Source organism: Ambystoma mexicanum, chromosome 3q (genome assembly GCF_040938575.1).
Source record: "Ambystoma mexicanum isolate Mex_15411 chromosome 3q, UKY_AmexF1_1, whole genome shotgun sequence".
Lineage (NCBI taxonomy): Eukaryota > Metazoa > Chordata > Amphibia > Caudata > Ambystomatidae > Ambystoma > Ambystoma mexicanum.
This window is the reverse complement of record NC_090926.1, coordinates 797,699,458-797,716,444: the sequence shown is the minus strand read 5'-3', so window position 1 is coordinate 797,716,444 and position 16,987 is coordinate 797,699,458. Positions and strand designations below refer to the sequence as shown.

At 48.2% G+C, this 16,987-nt stretch overlaps 1 protein-coding gene across 1 annotated transcript in view; it reads right to left on the bottom strand.

The window, feature by feature from the left end:
* Positions 1-16,987, bottom strand: part of ACSF2 (acyl-CoA synthetase family member 2) — a 1,184,899-nt gene that overhangs the window by 683,867 nt on the left and 484,045 nt on the right. The window contains exon 5 of the mRNA XM_069654880.1: positions 4,675-4,793. Within this exon, the coding sequence (XP_069510981.1) occupies positions 4,675-4,793 (119 nt within the window). The remainder of the gene's footprint in view (positions 1-4,674; positions 4,794-16,987) is intronic.

Here is a 16,987-nt window from a genome sequence, read left to right as displayed (position 1 = left end):
TGTTTCTGTCAGTGTTGTGCCTGTGTGGTGAGTAAAGTAAGAAGTGTAGCCCACATTCACAAAACACGATGAATTTACAATGAGAACTAAGTTTTACCAGGAGATGGGGCAATTTTGGGCAGGTGGAACTGGGAAATGGTTGATTTAAAAAGAATACCTGCCGAGTCACATAGGACAAAACTCCCAGCTGCACAGTGCACTAACCCTCCCCCCTAATACTTACCACAGCTCCACTCCACCTCCAGGTTGAACCAATGCCCCATTTTCATGTCCAGCAGTAACGGCGGCCCGTTGGCAGTGATCAGCCTGTTTGAAGAACTTTCGCCAGGCGGATCACCTGCACTGCCAGGTGGTGTTCCTGGTAACATGTCACCTGCTTGGGGAGATCCATTTCTATCCTCCTCCCAGATCTCTGAGATGCCAAAGGAATTCCCTCCACTTGGCTGCGGATGCACAGAGGAGCAAAGGGGGTTTTATTTTCAATCTCTGATGCCTGAAAGCAGGATGCGAGGGGGGCTACAACCATTCCTGAACTAACAGTAGCAGAAGTAAAGAAACTGACGGACACTAACATCCTCTGCCTTTCTGCTGACTCAAGCAGTTAAGAATAATGCAAGCTGTCAAGAACTGCTCTTCTTCTAAAAAGAAAGTACTAGCACGTGGCCAGCTGTGTGCAGAAAACCACTAAGAGCACTACCACATGAAGAATTGCACAGTTCAGCTGTCCCCGTGCAGTCATTGAGGTGCATTTTAAATGCGCTTATCATAGGTCTGTTGAGTGAATATTATAACAGTAATTTGTGTATAATCGCTTGAATCATTGAAGTTCATTAATTACTCTTTGTAGCTGTATGAAGGACGAAGATAGATTGACACAAATTTGAGTTTAAGATTTGTAGCTCCTGACGAAGGGATGCATATTCCGAAACGCTAAGAGCTAATTGTTTTGTTTTTTATTATTACTTTTGTATTAAAAATGACACACTTACACATGTTAGTTAAGTGTAAAGTATCTTTATTTGATTGCATTTGAATTGTTTATGACTTTCCATAAGCTTTGACTGAGTATTCTCAGCACAAATGGTGTGCAGGGGACAGGAGTGTCTGTCAATTTAGGACAGTACTCTTTTCTTGCAACCCCACATTAGAACAGACTGCAAAATACCTGCTGGAGACAATGGGCCTCATTACACGGTAGGCGGAGAACCATGGCGCAATTAGCGCCATGGTTCATGCTGGTAAAATACCGGCAACGCCTTGGTGGAAAGGGGAATTACCACCCTATTCCAAGGTGGCGGGGCAGTAATTCCCCCTTCCACCATTGCCCTTCCCCATTCCCATTTTTGCCCCATAGGGCATAATGGGAAAGGGGAAGGTGCTAATTACGGCACCGCAAATTGCGGTACCATACTTAGCTCCCTGGGTCCCTTTGCGGGTTGGTTTTTAATGCCTGCAAAAAGCAGCCGTTAAATTCCCCAACCCGCAAAGGGAGCTCATAGTAAGGCGGTAAGGATTTACCTGTAACTGTAAAATACCGGTACCGGTAAACCCTTACCGCCTACCATGTAATGAGGCCCAATGAAACCAGCCATAGACCTTGGATTGAGACGGAAGCACTCAGCGTAGGCCAACCCAGACTTTGAAGCTAATGGGGAAAAGGGCACGCAAATCAGAGCCCTCATTTAGTGCCTCATTCTAATAAGATTTGCATGAAGGGAGAAAGAAAGCTCCTGAATGGGTAGGTGATAGGATAGTGTTCCTGATAGGAAATGGTTACAAATGATGGAGGTAGACCAGAATTAGCAGGACAGAATAACTTGCCACACCAAGAATTCCAATTTGAAAAAGTAATGCAAGAATGAAGAAAACCAGGATAGTTGCTCCAGTGCTGGCCAAGCAGGACATAGATGCAGAGATAGGAGGCGAGGAGGGGAGTAAGCTGAGACAGAGGAACCTAAGCTTAGGCTAAAACAAGTTGAGGGGACAGTTTAGGTGGATAGACCTACAGACCTCGCTCAGAACTGGTTTAAGAACATACCACAAGAACCCTGAATTGCTGAGAGTAAAGTTAACCAAGAACGGTGGGCAGTAGCAAAGCGCCTAGCCCAAGTAAAAAATACAAAATCAGTGGCAGCAGCAAGGTCACCAGCTCAAATAAAGAAGTCTTGCTAATGCTTAAAACCCAAGTAGGGCAAATAAATACTAATGCCAAAGAGGCAGAGGTTGGGGTGGCGGACAGAAAATACCAAGAAATACCTATACATTTCAGAGACACCGGTGGGGCAAGAGAAATACTTGCCCAGGTAGATGTTATGAGGCCATTGTCTCATCTTTCTGGGACCAAGGCACAGACCCAGACTATGCCAAGCATCAGGACTAGAGCGAACATGCAGGGACACTAATCCCAGACAGTGGCAGTGACTTGCTGAACACACTGCCTTAGGTGTACTGGTACTTTTGTTTGATGTTAGACAAGGAATGGAATTTGGACCTCCGCTTCTTAAAAACAAGCCCCTTTCAAAAGACGTTGCATTAATCCCGATCCCTTGCATAGTTTTGACAATATTTACCTTGTCAAAGTTGCAGAACCTTCCTGTAGGCCACCCTCTAACCCCCACCTCAGACATAAAGAATAAGTAATGTCATGGCCAAGTGCTATGGAGGGTTGTTGATAACTAGAATGGGCCCTGGACTTTGTGACCCCTGTGTCCTTTATGGTAGACCTATTCCATTTACTTTTTTTAAAATCACTTTCCCCATATTATTTTACCCTTACTTGTATATACTGTGGGCTTTATCTCCCTACTTTAGGCCATCCCCCAACCCCGCCTGACACCTTGTTAGGACAAGTCCACGGGCAGAGAACAAGGAACGTCACTGCGTTCGTACATTTTTGGGGGTGGACAATGGATTTAAGGCAGGGAAACATTAAGAAAGACCTAAGACTCTAGCCAAGCAGAACTATTTTATGTTGTTTGCGCCTTTACCTTCACTTCACCTTCGTAATTTGAAACCTTTCAGAGTTAATCTATCGGAACCACTGTAGTATTGGCTCATCTCACATAAAAGTGGCAACTCTAAAACCAGGGAACTTTCACAGATCGCTTTAGGAATGCATGGAGCCCCCGAGATCTTTTCATTTATGCACTGGCATAAAATACAAAAGCAAATACCAAGGGAGGTGGCCAAATCTCAGCTCCAAACCATCTGGGAAAACACCATGCACAGTCGAAGGCGCAGGCATATGAAGGCTCCTTATTCGATATACATTCTAAGTTAGCAGATGCTCGTGTACTCTGATGAATAATAATCGTTGAAATTGTCTGGGTATTTTTGCAAGTTATACTGATATTTGTTGTCTAGTGAAAGCAAATTATTTTGAAGCAAAATAAAACATCCAGTTTTGATAATTCATAGCAAGATTACCCAATTTAATTGCAGATTCATTTACATGTATACATGTTGACCCCTGGCCTGTCCACAAATGTAAACAAAGCTTCCTACTCTATGATGCACTGGGCCCAATCTATGGCAACAGATCTTCAACACAGTGGGGGCTTCGGAAAAGGAGGTAGGAGGTAAGGAAGTCCATGCTTTTCTACTGTGGCCTTGTAAAGCAATGTTTAGCTTTTTTCCCTCCTTTGGGGATTTTTCTTGCCAAGGAAGCCTAACTATGCACAAGTGCTGCAGAGACACCCAACCATCCTTACAGGTGCAGTAAAGTGGGTCACATGCATCCAGATGTGCGAATGCCACTCACTGTTCAGCTGGTAACACTCCTCAGATGCTCCAGACAGCAGGATACCTAGTATGCTTGACATGCTTTTGGACTCAAGGTGCTGATCTAACGTCCTCAGCCACCCATGTGAAAGATTAGATCAGCAAATGGAAGCTGTTGGAGGTTACTGATAAATTAATTGGCGCAGCACCACCTTCATGAGGTATCAACGTTATCAACCGAGATTTGCACCTTTGCAAGGGTTGATGTTGTCACAGAGACACCATCTAGAAATAATTCCAAGAGGTACTTGGAACAGACTATAGGGGTAAAAATGTACTGAAGGTGCAGGATTTTCAACAGAGAGAAGCCCCTTAGGAGGACTTGGTTTGGAAACAGCCTTTTGCGAAGGTCAGATCTATCAGAAGGGACATGCCTCCTCTGAAGACTTACCCACTCTGCATCACAACCTCGCTGGATTTGTTGCTACATCAAGGGAGGTGATGGTAAAAATACATAGACTTCCGTAACATGTGTTTGGGGCTGCTGTTGGTCCAGGTTTTCCTAGATGCTAACTGTCTGGGTCATCATCTGTCTCTTTCCAAACTTGTTTTGGGCAAAGTATTTATTTTGTTGCAGTGCGATTGATGTGCAACATTTCACACATGTTGCCACTTATAAGGCTGTGAAAGTAAACAAAACATGTATAGTGTTTTTTTAATTAAAACTCACATCTTGCAGAAATTAGGAATGCATTTGCTTTGAGAGGGTACCACTTCAGTACCAGAGAGTCCTTTGTCTGCTTTCAAACCAACTACTACTCCACTAGCTTCCAATGTGTTTATCATGCAGAGTAGGCTATGAATGTGCAGTTCCAGTAGGGAAGCTGAACATGCAACAACTCTCATAAACTGAGGTAGACCCCAGATAATACATCTCAGACAAGACATCCTTACCTTGGGCTCTTCAATGCTCCTGCACTTGAGCTCGCCAATTCTGGACAGATGCTTTGCAGAATCTCATAGTAGTTCTGTGATTTAAACTGTGGTTGGAAAATCAAACCCTTACAGCCAACCTATGAGGAGGAGGAAAACATGGAGATGGAGTAAGAACATCATCCTACAAGAGTGAGAAGAGAAACCATCTCAGCCAACTTACAAACACAGGAATGTGGTGAGAGAGAACAAGAATCAAACCACTGAAGCCATCCATCAGGAGCAGTACAAACATGGATTGTGAGCACAGCAAATCATTACATGCCATGGATACAACATTGAGACCCCTGTAAAATATACAGACTACAATTGATGGCATACATCCCTTTCCTCGCGACCATCCTTCCAACTGCGATTAGGGCTTAATGAGAGCACAGAAGCAAATGGTATTGGCTGTTTGCTCTGTGCTGCGAACACACGTGTGGTTTATGACCTATTTATCAAACGCACTGTTGTGAAAGTGTTGTTGGAAAACTGTATATTGATTTTTGTAACGCTGTTCACTTGGTCATCGCCGGTGAGCATGTTACTGTTCAGGTGCCGCCATGCTTTTTGTAACTAATTAGCGTTCCTTTTAGGCGGAGAGAAAACGCACCCTCAACCTTTCACAGGTTTCACATTTGCCTTACAATTGGAACGATTGGATCTGTGCTACATGTGCCGTTTTAGTTGACTGCAAGAGTACATAGCTCCTGCTCTCAAACTACATCACCCACAATACCTAGGATGTTATTTACTGGAACTTCAGCGCCAGCGCTTCAGCAACTAGCCGGTCTTGTCCGGTCAACGGCGCTCATGGTGCGACGGGGCCCCCCACGCCGCACAAGTAAGATCTAACTAGGATCCTTTTAATCTAAAGTGTTTCATCTCATCTTCGTGCCTTTCAATCACATTCAGTATGGGCAACCCCTCTGGATTACCCTTATCTCTTGCGGCATTGCAAGCTAACCATCTAGCATTCATCAATAAACTAAAATTAACCAAACTAGACAGTTTACAGGCCCCCCTTCCGGCCAATCTCTCACATGACGATAAAGCACTGTTAGATGGAGCTTCCCTTTCATTGAAGAGTGCAGCTCTTAACCAAGAGCTTTTGGTTCCTCAGGAACCCCCTCCACTGATTCCTGAGCATATTTCTAACCTACCGGCCCAGGATTCCATGAACACAAGTTCCACTCCCCATGGTGTTCGTCCTTTTCGAAGTATGAAACAACTGACCCTTGCAGTTGCCATTGCCTCTCCACCTTTGGACTCACCCCTTGGGCCTCATTACAACCCGGGCGGTAAGTACCAGTCATTACCGGCATGGAGCAACTACCGTGTCCGTGCTGGCAATAGACCGCTAAAAGCGGCCTATTATGAGTACGCGGGCACGAGCTTTGCGCCATGCCGGTAATGACCCCATCGCCATGCTGTAAAAGTGCGAAAAATCTCCCTTTCCGGCATCGAGCGTAGTGCAAATAGCTCCACTGGCATCCAAGCCATCGGCATTAGCGGTGACCTCTATTAGCGGAAACCGCTATTAGTAGTCACTGCTAATAGGCGGACCCGGAAGTAGCGTCATCGCACAGGAACGGGAAAGAGCACGACGCCCATCTTTAAAAACACAATCCATTGCCATCCACCACAACCAGGAGCCATCTGACCCCCAGAACTCTACCACACCTCCAACACTACCTGCTGCATCTCACCATGCCGAAAGCTGTTAAAAAAACCACAGATCGCCTGCGCAAGGAGCGCGCCTCCCGTGAGGAGTTGACCATGCTGGCGGAGGCGCTGCAGGAACATGCAGATGTTGTGTTCTCCTCCGACATGTCCCGCCCTGCAGTCCAGCGCAAGAAACAGATCTGGGCGCAGGTTGCCCAGAAAGTAAGTGCCGTTGGCACCACAGCCCGCACTCCCAAAGATGTACGTAAGCGCTGGGACGATCTGCATTTACGCGTGCGGAGCATCCCCTCCACCAACCGCAACCTGGGGATGGCGACAGGCGGAGGTGCGGACTCCCCCATCAAGTTGCAACCATGGGAGGCGATCTGTGCCAGTACCATAGGGACGGAGGCAATTGAGGGAGTGGTGGACATGTAGCGAGGAGCCCCGTCATCGGCCGATGCAGGTAGGTGTCCCAAATGAAACAATGCCAATACCAACACGATGATGTCCACCTGAACTGACAGTGCAATGATGTAGAGCAGGGTCCACCAGACACATATGTACAAGACTGCCTACATGTAGTGCACAGCATCATCTTGTCCACATGCATAATGCACCCCATATGTGTTACAACCCAGACACTTCCATGCATCACCCACCCAAAAGCCAAGCAACCCATATGTCACTCACCCAATGTCAATCAACTGCCATTCCATATGAATGCAGCCACCCCAATGCATGCCTGATGCCTGTAGACCCATCACTAACCCTCTCCCTCTATTGGTCCCCCACAGGCACGCATTCAGACAGTGGTGAGGAGGACACTAGGGAGGATGATGCCACACCACAAAAGAAGGCCAGGGGCAAGGAGGGAGAACACCGCCCCTCGACTTCAAGGGGTACAGGCCAACCTGCACCACTGCGGAAGGTCAAGAAAACCCCAGAGGCCACAGCACCAATGTGCACTACGGCCCCCGCAACAGCACCCACACCAGCCACCAGCACCCAGGAGCCAGTGGCAGAAGGCACAGCATCGGCTGCAAGGAGCACAGTGGGAGAGACAGCTGCCACAGCAGCCATTTCGGACGATGAGGCAGATGTTCAGGCGCATGGCGCAACTATCGGCAAAGCCCCCCTGAATTCACCACAACTCTCCCCATGCAGCATGCAAGGGCTGTCTCCTGGGGATTCATGGCCCAGCAGTTTTAGCCCCACGCCAACTGTGCATGATGAGGAAACACAGTTTGAAACCCCTCACACATCCACCACTGTTCCAACCAGCCAAGAGGGGATCAGGCTTTTCAGAAGCGCCAGGAGGAGCTGACAGGGCTGTTGACGCAGCATATCCAGGAATGTGGCAGGGCAAAGGATGACATTAGGGAATGTGCTGCATCCCTGAAAACAGCAATCGAGACCACCTCGAAGGACATTTGCGCCGAATTGGCAGCAGTGCGGCAGGTCCTCTCCGAAATGGTGGCAGCAATGCAGGCCATGCGTCCACCACAGTTGCCAGGACAATCTGGGACATCTAATGCCAGCTCAACTAGGACCAGCCCGTGCGTAGGTGTGGCAGGAACCTGCGCAGATCAGACAGGGGTGCACCTGGTGCTGGAAGAGGGGGAGGAATGTAGGTACAGCCAGGCATACCATGTGTGGGGAAGTCAAGGGGGGAGAGAAAGGGGGAAGAGGGTTTGTGGGGGGGATTAATGGGGGAGGGGGAGAGGGTGTGTGGGGTGGAGGGCTTGTGCACTTTGTTATATTTCTTTAATACACCTGTTGGGAAATGTTAATTCACATGTGCGGACATTGCTTATTGTGTATGTGTGTTTTATTGTTGAACAGTCTACAGTGTCCATGTCCCTGATACACCCAGTGCCCTGAGTGCCACCTCCATGTCACACTCCCCGTCCATGTGTGCTAGAAACATTGGTTGATCAGAGTCTGACGCATGGTATGTCCCTCCTGTGCATCGCTGCCTCCCTGAAGTGCAGCCCCATCTCCACCCTCCTCATCCTCATCGTCAGGTGGTTGCAGTTCAGCGTCAGGGGGCAGAGGCAAATTCCGTCTGATGCACATATTGTGTAGCATGACACATGCCATGACGATCTTGGCCACCTTCTCAGGGCCGTACAGGAGTGCCCCACCAGACCTGCTGAGGCAGCAAAATCGTGCCTTTAAGAGGCCAAATGTCTGCTCAATCACCACACGGTTACGTGTATGCGCACGATTGTAGTACTCCTCGTGCCTGTTCTGCAGGTTCCGGACTGGGGTAAGGAGCCACCTCTTCAAGGGATAGCCTGCATCACCTGCATGTGGGCAACAAGGTGTATGTGTAAGTCATCACATCATATGGGACCTGTATCAATGACACCATAGCATGCATTGATTTACTGTTCGCTACCACATATCCATGCATGAATACAGACACACGATGTGACTGCTAAGTGTGTATTCCTCCAATGGACAGGTGTGCGTGCCATCGTCTAGTGGGTGCAGGGTGTCCTATTCCTTGTGAGTGATCATGCACTGTGTTAGTCCACGCTGGTGCTGGTTGTTCCCATGATCTGGCTGATGTGCAGTCATTTCTATGCTTTCATCCTGTCACTGTTGATGGCAGCCTCATGATGTTCTCACTATGCACGACAGATGGTGACAGGCAGTTTTGGTGGACCTCTTTGTTAGTGTAGTGGTGTTTTAATGTATTTGGCCCTCATGTGACTCCTTTGTACGCAGTAATGGAGGACTGTCCTTTCTGTTGATGGTATTTGGTGCTGTGCATTGGCCATACTAATTGCTTGTAGCTGCATTGTGTTGTGGGGTATACGGTCTAATTATGTACAGTCCACATGTTGATGGATATGGGATGGTTGCAACACTGCAACATTTTCATGGTAGGGCAGCTTACGTCTTGCATTTTGGGGTCCAGTCTGGCCTGCTTTGGGTTATGAGCATGGTCCATTCTCCCAGGCACTCTCAGCCAGGTGAAGTATGTATCTCTTCCCCCCACCCCCATCTCAGCCAGGTGAAGTATGCATCTCTCCCCCCCCATCTCAGCCAGGTGAAGTATGCATCTCCCCCCCCCCATCTCAGCCAGGTGAAGTATGCATCTCTCCCCCCACTTATCAGCCAGATGAAGTATGCATCTCTCCCCCCCACATCTCAGCCAGGTGAAGTATGCATCTCTCCCCCCCATCTCAGCCAGGTGAAGTATGCATCTCTCCCCCAATCACCTACCCACATCGCAGTTCCATGAGCCTAACATGCAACTCACCGAGAAGCCAGAATCTCTGCCCCGCATGTCGCTCCGTGTAGCGTGGTATCGTTGAGTTCCGCAGGAACATTGAATCATGGGTTGATCTGGGGAATCTGGCAAAACAATGTGTGATTATCTTGTTTGAGTCACATACCATTTGCACATTGATGGAGTGGTATAGCTTACGGTTGAGATACACTACCTCCATGGCATGTGGGACCACCAATTCCACATGGGCGCAGTCGATGGCACCAATGCAACCAGGGATGCCGGCCAGTGAATGGAAGCCAACTTTGGTGTTGGAGATCTCCTGGGCTGTCCGTGGTAGGTAAATGTGGTCGCCTGTGTGCTTCAGGAGGGCATCAAGCACTTGGTTCACCATACGTGAGAATAATGGTTGTGATATGTCATGCATGTGCCCCACTGTGTGCTGGTAGGTGCCTGCGACCAGGAAGTGGAGCACAGATGCTACCTTCAGTAGGGGTGGGATGGCGGTGCGTATTTCAATCAGGCTGGCAATGTCGGCATGTATCATGTCCACAATGGTGGTGAAGGTGTCCCGGTCCAGATGGTACAGAGTGTGAATCTGCTCAGGGGTTAGGTTGAATGGACTGGCTCTGATGCGAGGGATTGGGGGCTGCCTGCACGGTGCCACTGGCCGCACTGGTGGGGCATGCTGTGCCTGCCTTACCCTCCTTCTCCTCCTGCGTCTCCTCTGTGCTGCCTGTTGTTGTTGTTGTTGTTGCTGGAGTTCCACTGCAATCATGTCCTCCAGCCCCAGCATTGCTAGTAGTATTGGAATGATTTTGGTGTGTGACTGGGTGTATGAAGGGGTGGGGTGTGCTCCTTTTGTGCTGGCCCAGTCTATATTGCCTCCACCTGTGCTGATTGTGTGCTCCTGTGACAGTTGGGAACACTGCACATGGCCGTTTAGGGGTGGTCCGCGATGCCGGTATTTGCTCCATGCCGGTAAGGTACTTTTCGGGCTTCAGTAGGGCGTTATTTGCATGTCTGCCTGACTTGTGATGTTCCCCTGTTTGTGCCATGGCAGTATTTGCGGCATGGCATAAACAGGGGAACCTGTTTACGCCATGCCCGCGCTCCTGCCGCTATTAGCGGCACCATTAATTACGGTGCCGCTAATAGCGGGTTGGCATGTCATAATCGTGCGGAGCAGCAAGCGATGCCGGTAATCCATTACCGGCATCGTTATTCACTTACCACCCGGGTCGTAATGAGGCCCCTTGTCACCGCACCATCCTGCACTCCTAAGCCTCTTGAGAACACAGAAAAGCAATATCGCACTACTCAATACAAGATCCCCGATTAGTCACGCTCGCGACCTTCATGACATGATAATCGAAAACAACCTAGATATTCTTTGTTTACGGAAACTTGGATTCAGGATTCCAGTGGATCCTCTATTGACCTAGCTGTCCCTACAAGTTTCTCCTTCTATGGGGCAAACTGCAGTTCTGGTTACGGCGGTGGAGTGGCCATAATCGCAAAAGCTGACTTAGGTCTTTTTCCAACCCCTACTTCCTGTACAGGCTGCACAATCTTGCACGTTAAAATGACCCCTACCTAGAATGATTGCATCAATTTCGTTCTCATCTATAGACCTCCCAACTCTATGCCGGAGTTCAATAACGAAATCACCAACATCCTAAACAACCTGTCCAAACCAAACATCAATCCTAGGCAACCGAGCAACTTGACACCCATCACGAATTGCCAATTCCTCTTACAAAAACTCGACAACTGTGCCACCTCCCAGCTTTAGGCCTTTGTGGAGACCAACAGAACCCAATATAATTGAGAATCGATTTTCTGCCCCGCTTTCAGTACTGAGATAGCTATAATAATAATAATAAATAACTATGATTGACTTGCAAACTCAAATGCTGGGGATCATGGACAAAGGAAAGGCTGGAATGTTGGTTTTATTAGATCTCTCTGCGGCTTTCGATCTTATTGATCACGGCCACCTCCTCTGCTGCCTAAAAGACACAGGCCTCTGCTCCAACAAGGCGGAAAACTGGTTCCAATCCTTTCTTTCCAATTGGGAATCTAGAATTCAGTGGGGGGCTGCTTTTTGCCCTCAGCTCCCATTCGCTGTGATGTGCCCCAAGGGGCTTCCATCTCCCCTCTGTTGTTCAATCTCTATATCAGCTCTCTCTGCACTCTCCTCGACATGGTGGGTGTCATTTTTACGAACTATGCCGACAGCCAGATTGTCCTGGAACTCTCCGAGAATTACGACACTGATGCTAAAAATCTATCCAACATTTACGATCACATTGATAAGTGGATAGCTGTGAATTGGCTGTGCCTAAGTGGAACTAACACTGAATTTATGATTTTTGGTTACCAACCAAGATAGGGATACACGGTGCGCAGAGTACAGCAGTTTCTGGCTAAAAGACAATAAAATCAAGATCCAACGAAAAATTAAAGCCTTAGGGGTTCATATGGAAGCTTGTTTAAGCTCAGATGCTCACACATCCTACGTAAAACTCTCATGCAGTTACCACCTCCAAAAGTACATCCGCCCTTATACATCTGAGAGCAACTGTGCCACAATTGCTAGAGCCACCATATTATCGAGATTAGACTACTGCAATTCCTTTCTCATTGGCGCTTCTTTATCCAGCATATCAAGATGCCAGGTAATACAGAATAATGCGGTTATAAATGTGACTAATGTCCACAAAAGGTCTCATATCTCCGACCACAGGAGAAGACTGCACTGGTTACCTATTAAGGAAAGGATTGCTTTCAAAGCAGCCACTTGGTCCACTGCTGTCTTTTTGGCTCAATTCCTGATTATCTTAAATCCATGGCCCTCCCTTATCGGCCTGCCAGATCCCTGCGCTCCTCGGGCATAGGGTTGATCCAGGGTCCGACATGGAAATGCTCAAGGGGTTTTGGTAGATCCTTTGCAGTCAAAGCAGCAGGTCTTTGGAATGACCGCTCTTAGACCTAACCCGGATTTGTCATTGTTTAAGAAAGCCTCAAAAACCTGCCTTTTCAACTGACTGCCTCTGTTTGAATAGCTCTCCGGGATTTCTCCGTTTTCCCTTTCTTGTCTCTTAGTGTTGCGACCCAAGCGTATTTATTTTGCACCTTCATGCCCGTGGGCTGACTGGCGCGTCACAAATAAACAAATGAAAATGTCAGTAGGATGCGTAAATCCAGCTAATTTGCGCCTCGGGGGTGCCAGAGAGCCTGCATGTTCCAGTGTCCTTTATTTTTAACCACTGCATACTCTTCCTGGAGGAAGAAACGTGCTTGCTGTAGGGGGAATGAGAATGGAGCAAAGTACAGAGGAGAGGGAGACGGTTGAGTGTGTGTGCACAAGACAGTGGGTGAGAAAGCGAAAGAGAACACATTGAGAATGAGTCCGTCAGAGTGCCTCTGCATGGGTGTCTGTGTGTATGTACAGATGCATGCCAGAAACCCAGTTAAATGTCAGGAGACACGATAGAGTGCACTAGCCTTTAAGCAGGCATGTACATAGAGTGGGAACCTTTTTAGCAAGCCACTGAGTGCTTTAAAATAGGGAAAGTATGCTTTTTTGCATCCAAAGACATATATTATATTCCTCAGATATGGAGGAAGAGACTGAGTGCAAACAGATTTCACAAACAGATTGCAGCTGTGGATACTATCTCTTCTCATTACTTATTCCTGAACTTGTGCTTAACTGATGCTAACAGTGATTACTGCAAAGTCCGGCATCAAGATTATTTTATTGTTTAAAGTACAGACCTAGCTTGAGAGCAGTAGAGGACTGCACAGGGCGGCCATCGCTTTGGCTGGCATCTTAGTAGTGCAGTACTGAGAGCTGAGTTCTGTGCATCCGTTGGGGTTAGTCCATGGTCACTTGCTTTTGAATAAGCCATGTTTTGAGATATTTGCATAATTGATGAATTGTGGGAGCAGTCAGGGTCTATACTGGGATCATGTTCCAGAGGATGAATCCGTGACAAGAAAAGGATTGTTTGTGTGTCGTCTCTTTGCTAACTAGTTGTGATTTGTGCTTGTTGGTCAACGTGCTACACAAGGAGCGTATGCCACCAGATATATGGAGCTTAGCTGCCAGGTACACTGGTGTGCCACTTTTGACTGCTCTGTAGACTGTCCTGGCCTGGTGAGGAAGCCAATGTAGTTTGCGTAGGAAGGGAGTGATTTTACCAAATTTCTGCACCTCCATAATAAGACATGGACAGCTTTTAGGGGTGCCAAGTGAGCGTCTGAGAGCCCTATCAGGAGGGTATGACCGGATTGATTATGCAAAGGGTGGAGATTTGGAGCTAGGCTGTTTGGACCTTGTTGGCTATATGTTTCTGGAAGGACAAGCTGCTGTCAATGGTGAAGCCGAAGGACCTTTCTAAATCCGAGAGTTGCAGGTTAAAACCTTCTAGGAGCACATCACTGAGCCATTGTTGGACACGTTGTTTAGTGGGGGGGGAGGCTGATGAGGACAAATTCGGTCTTGGCTGAGTTAAGTTTGAGGTAGGCAGCCGACATCCAGGACTGGATGATATGTAACTAACTGCAGAGATGACTGATGTCCTGTAGGCTTTTTATTCTCATGGGCAACTGAGTATCGACCACATATTGGTGGATGGCTATATCAGGACCTTTGAGGAGTGTGCACAGAGGCTCCATGTAAAGGTTAAAAAGGAGATGTGAGAGGATGGAGTCTTGGGGACTCTGCAGGAAACTTGAGAGACAGTTCGAAGACAACATATTCATCTGTACAGCCTGGTGTGTGCCTGAGAGGTAGTAGGTTAACCAATTCAGGGCAATGCCAGAGAATCCCATCCAGTCAGCGAGGGGGGAGAGGAGGATACAGTGGCCGACTGTCAAAGGCAGCCCAGAGGTCAAGGAGGACGAGGAGGCACGAGGCACCCTTACCTATGATTTGGAGAGCATCATCTTCCACCTGGTTGGTGGCCGCATAGACTTGGGGCGGAGCCCAGATTGATAGACATCTAGGAGGTGTAGTTGATTTATTCTGGTAAATCAGTGACTGCTTGGTGCAGCGACTACTTTTCCCAAGATTTTTCCAATAAACAGGAGGTTCGCAATGGGCCGGTAGTTGGTCAAGTCATAGGGTTGTTTTTTCAAAACAGGTTGCATGAGACCAGACTTGAGGGTGTCTGGGAATTACCTTTATGTGATGGAGGCATTAATGAAGCCGAGTAGTGCATTGAGCACTGAGCCCAGTGTTCGGGAGAATTTTCATACATGTGCTAATTCCCTTCACCTTAGAGACCCCCCCAGCAACTTTGCTGGATTTTGAGGACTTTATTTTTTTACATGGAAAGAGTGTGAGCCTTTTTTCCCCACTCTTTCATGTATTTTGATGTCTGTTCTTTGATTATGGAGTTTTAAGGTACCTCCATAGGCATCATCTTTTCATGTGTGTCACACAGCACCCTCCGTGCAGTGACACAGGCAAGCCTTTAGGCTGTCCCAAGGTTTAAACACCTTCTCTGGGATAAACTACTGTTACCCAGAGAATGTAAAGTTACATTGGCTTTACTAGTCTTTTTAGATTCCTAGACCCGGCACACACTATCTTCCAATAGAATGCTGGAGGGGTTACCTAGTATCCCAGTCAAATGCTACCCTTTCCTATCGAAATGGCTGGTGGCTGTGGTTTTACAACAAACTAATAGGATTTTTGCCGACCGCGAACACGGGTAGCAAAAAAAAAAATCGCAGGAGCCATTTTCTTACAAGATGGCGTCTGAGCCTCCTTTGTTTAAACAGATCCTGATCTTTTTTCACCATTTCGTTTTGGAAAGGTCCTTCTAGAGTTTGTCTTTGCGTGCCAAACTAGGTTTGGTCCCTTTTTTCTACGCCTTTCGCCGGGCGTCAGGACTGAAGACCGCCTCTGGTGCCAGAGTGTCTAGTGTGGGCAGGAAGTGAGGGAGGTGCCTGAAACTCCCTGTGCTTAGTCTCCTAGGAGACCCAAATTCACTCTGGTGTGATTGGCTGGCTGACTGTGCGGCAAGGACAGCCACCCTGCTGGGTGAGTGGCAGGTAGGCTGGAATGAATGGGAGAAAACTGTTTAAAAGTCGAGTCTCTTGGCTTGGAAGGCAGAGTCGACCACTGGAACGAAAGAACCGAAGACGAGCTGGAAGAGGAAAGTTTGGGTGCTTCCTCTTCCCAGCCTAGATCAGGGAATCTCTGCATCTCCTTCCTGAACTCCCTGTCGTAGTTCAGCCATGATTCCCCCCCAAAAGTTAGTATTTTGGATCTCTAGTATTCTATGGTGGTAAACAATCAGTGCAGTGCCCTCTTCTGGGAATTTTTCTAAGATGATCGTTGACAGGATTTGACAGGATTTTAAAATGTGTGTTAAATATAACTAATCAGCAGAGCATGAACTGTGTGTTGTAATTAACCAGGGCATGATCAAGTGGGCGAAGAGAAACACAAGTTTGGAGGCTTGTGCACCTGCTGCAAAGCGTGGCCAACATGGACTTTGGTATGCCTGAATGCGGTGAATCTGCCATTCTCTGCTATTCCTCGGGGGATGGTGCTCTCTGAAGGCCTGCTTCTAGTGCACGGATAAAGTAATGGTGCTTCTCCCTGCAGCTGTCTTGCTGCTGTCAGCGAGATGGCGGGGAGAAAGAATGAGATGGGCTACCTTGCCCCCGCCAGATAAAAGCAAAATTCTGCCTGGGGGCAAGGTGGCCCCTCTTTGAACTTCAAAGGTCCCTGCTCCGCATCCGCCAGGATGGGAAGGGGGGACCTTTGAAGTGGAGCGAGGTGACAGGGGGCAGGGACTACCTGTTGTCACTTGCCCCCCTCACCTCGCTTTCCTGCACTGGCAACACGCAGTCTGGGTCCCCTTTGTCTCGGGGACCCAGCTGCCCGCCCCCACCATGTGCAAGCTAAGTGGGGCAGCACCTGAAATGTGCTGCCCCACCGGACCTCGCACAAACCTCCCACCTCCCAGCTTACGGCCCCGGGCCTCCCATCCAGGGGGGCCCGGGTGTATTGCCTTCCGGGCCGGACAAAACACTGGCCCTCATTGGTTCAGTGCACATGCACCATGTCGCTCATACGAGCCACGTAGTGCGTGTGTGCTGCACCAATGGAGTGCCAGCACTACGGCTGGTGTGACCAGTACAGCTTGATGCCGGAAGGTATTTCAGCCTTGCCACTCCCACGCCAGCCGTAGTGCCGGAAGCCTCGCCAGCATTCCAGCATGTCTGGTAAGTACATGGGGTGGGGGGGCTGTATGTTTGTGTGTGTCTCTCAGGTCTGTCCTGACTGTGTTTTTTGTTTTTGTATTTATGTTGAGATGCAGGGGTCGGGGGTGTGTCGGGTCTGTATGGGTGTTTGTA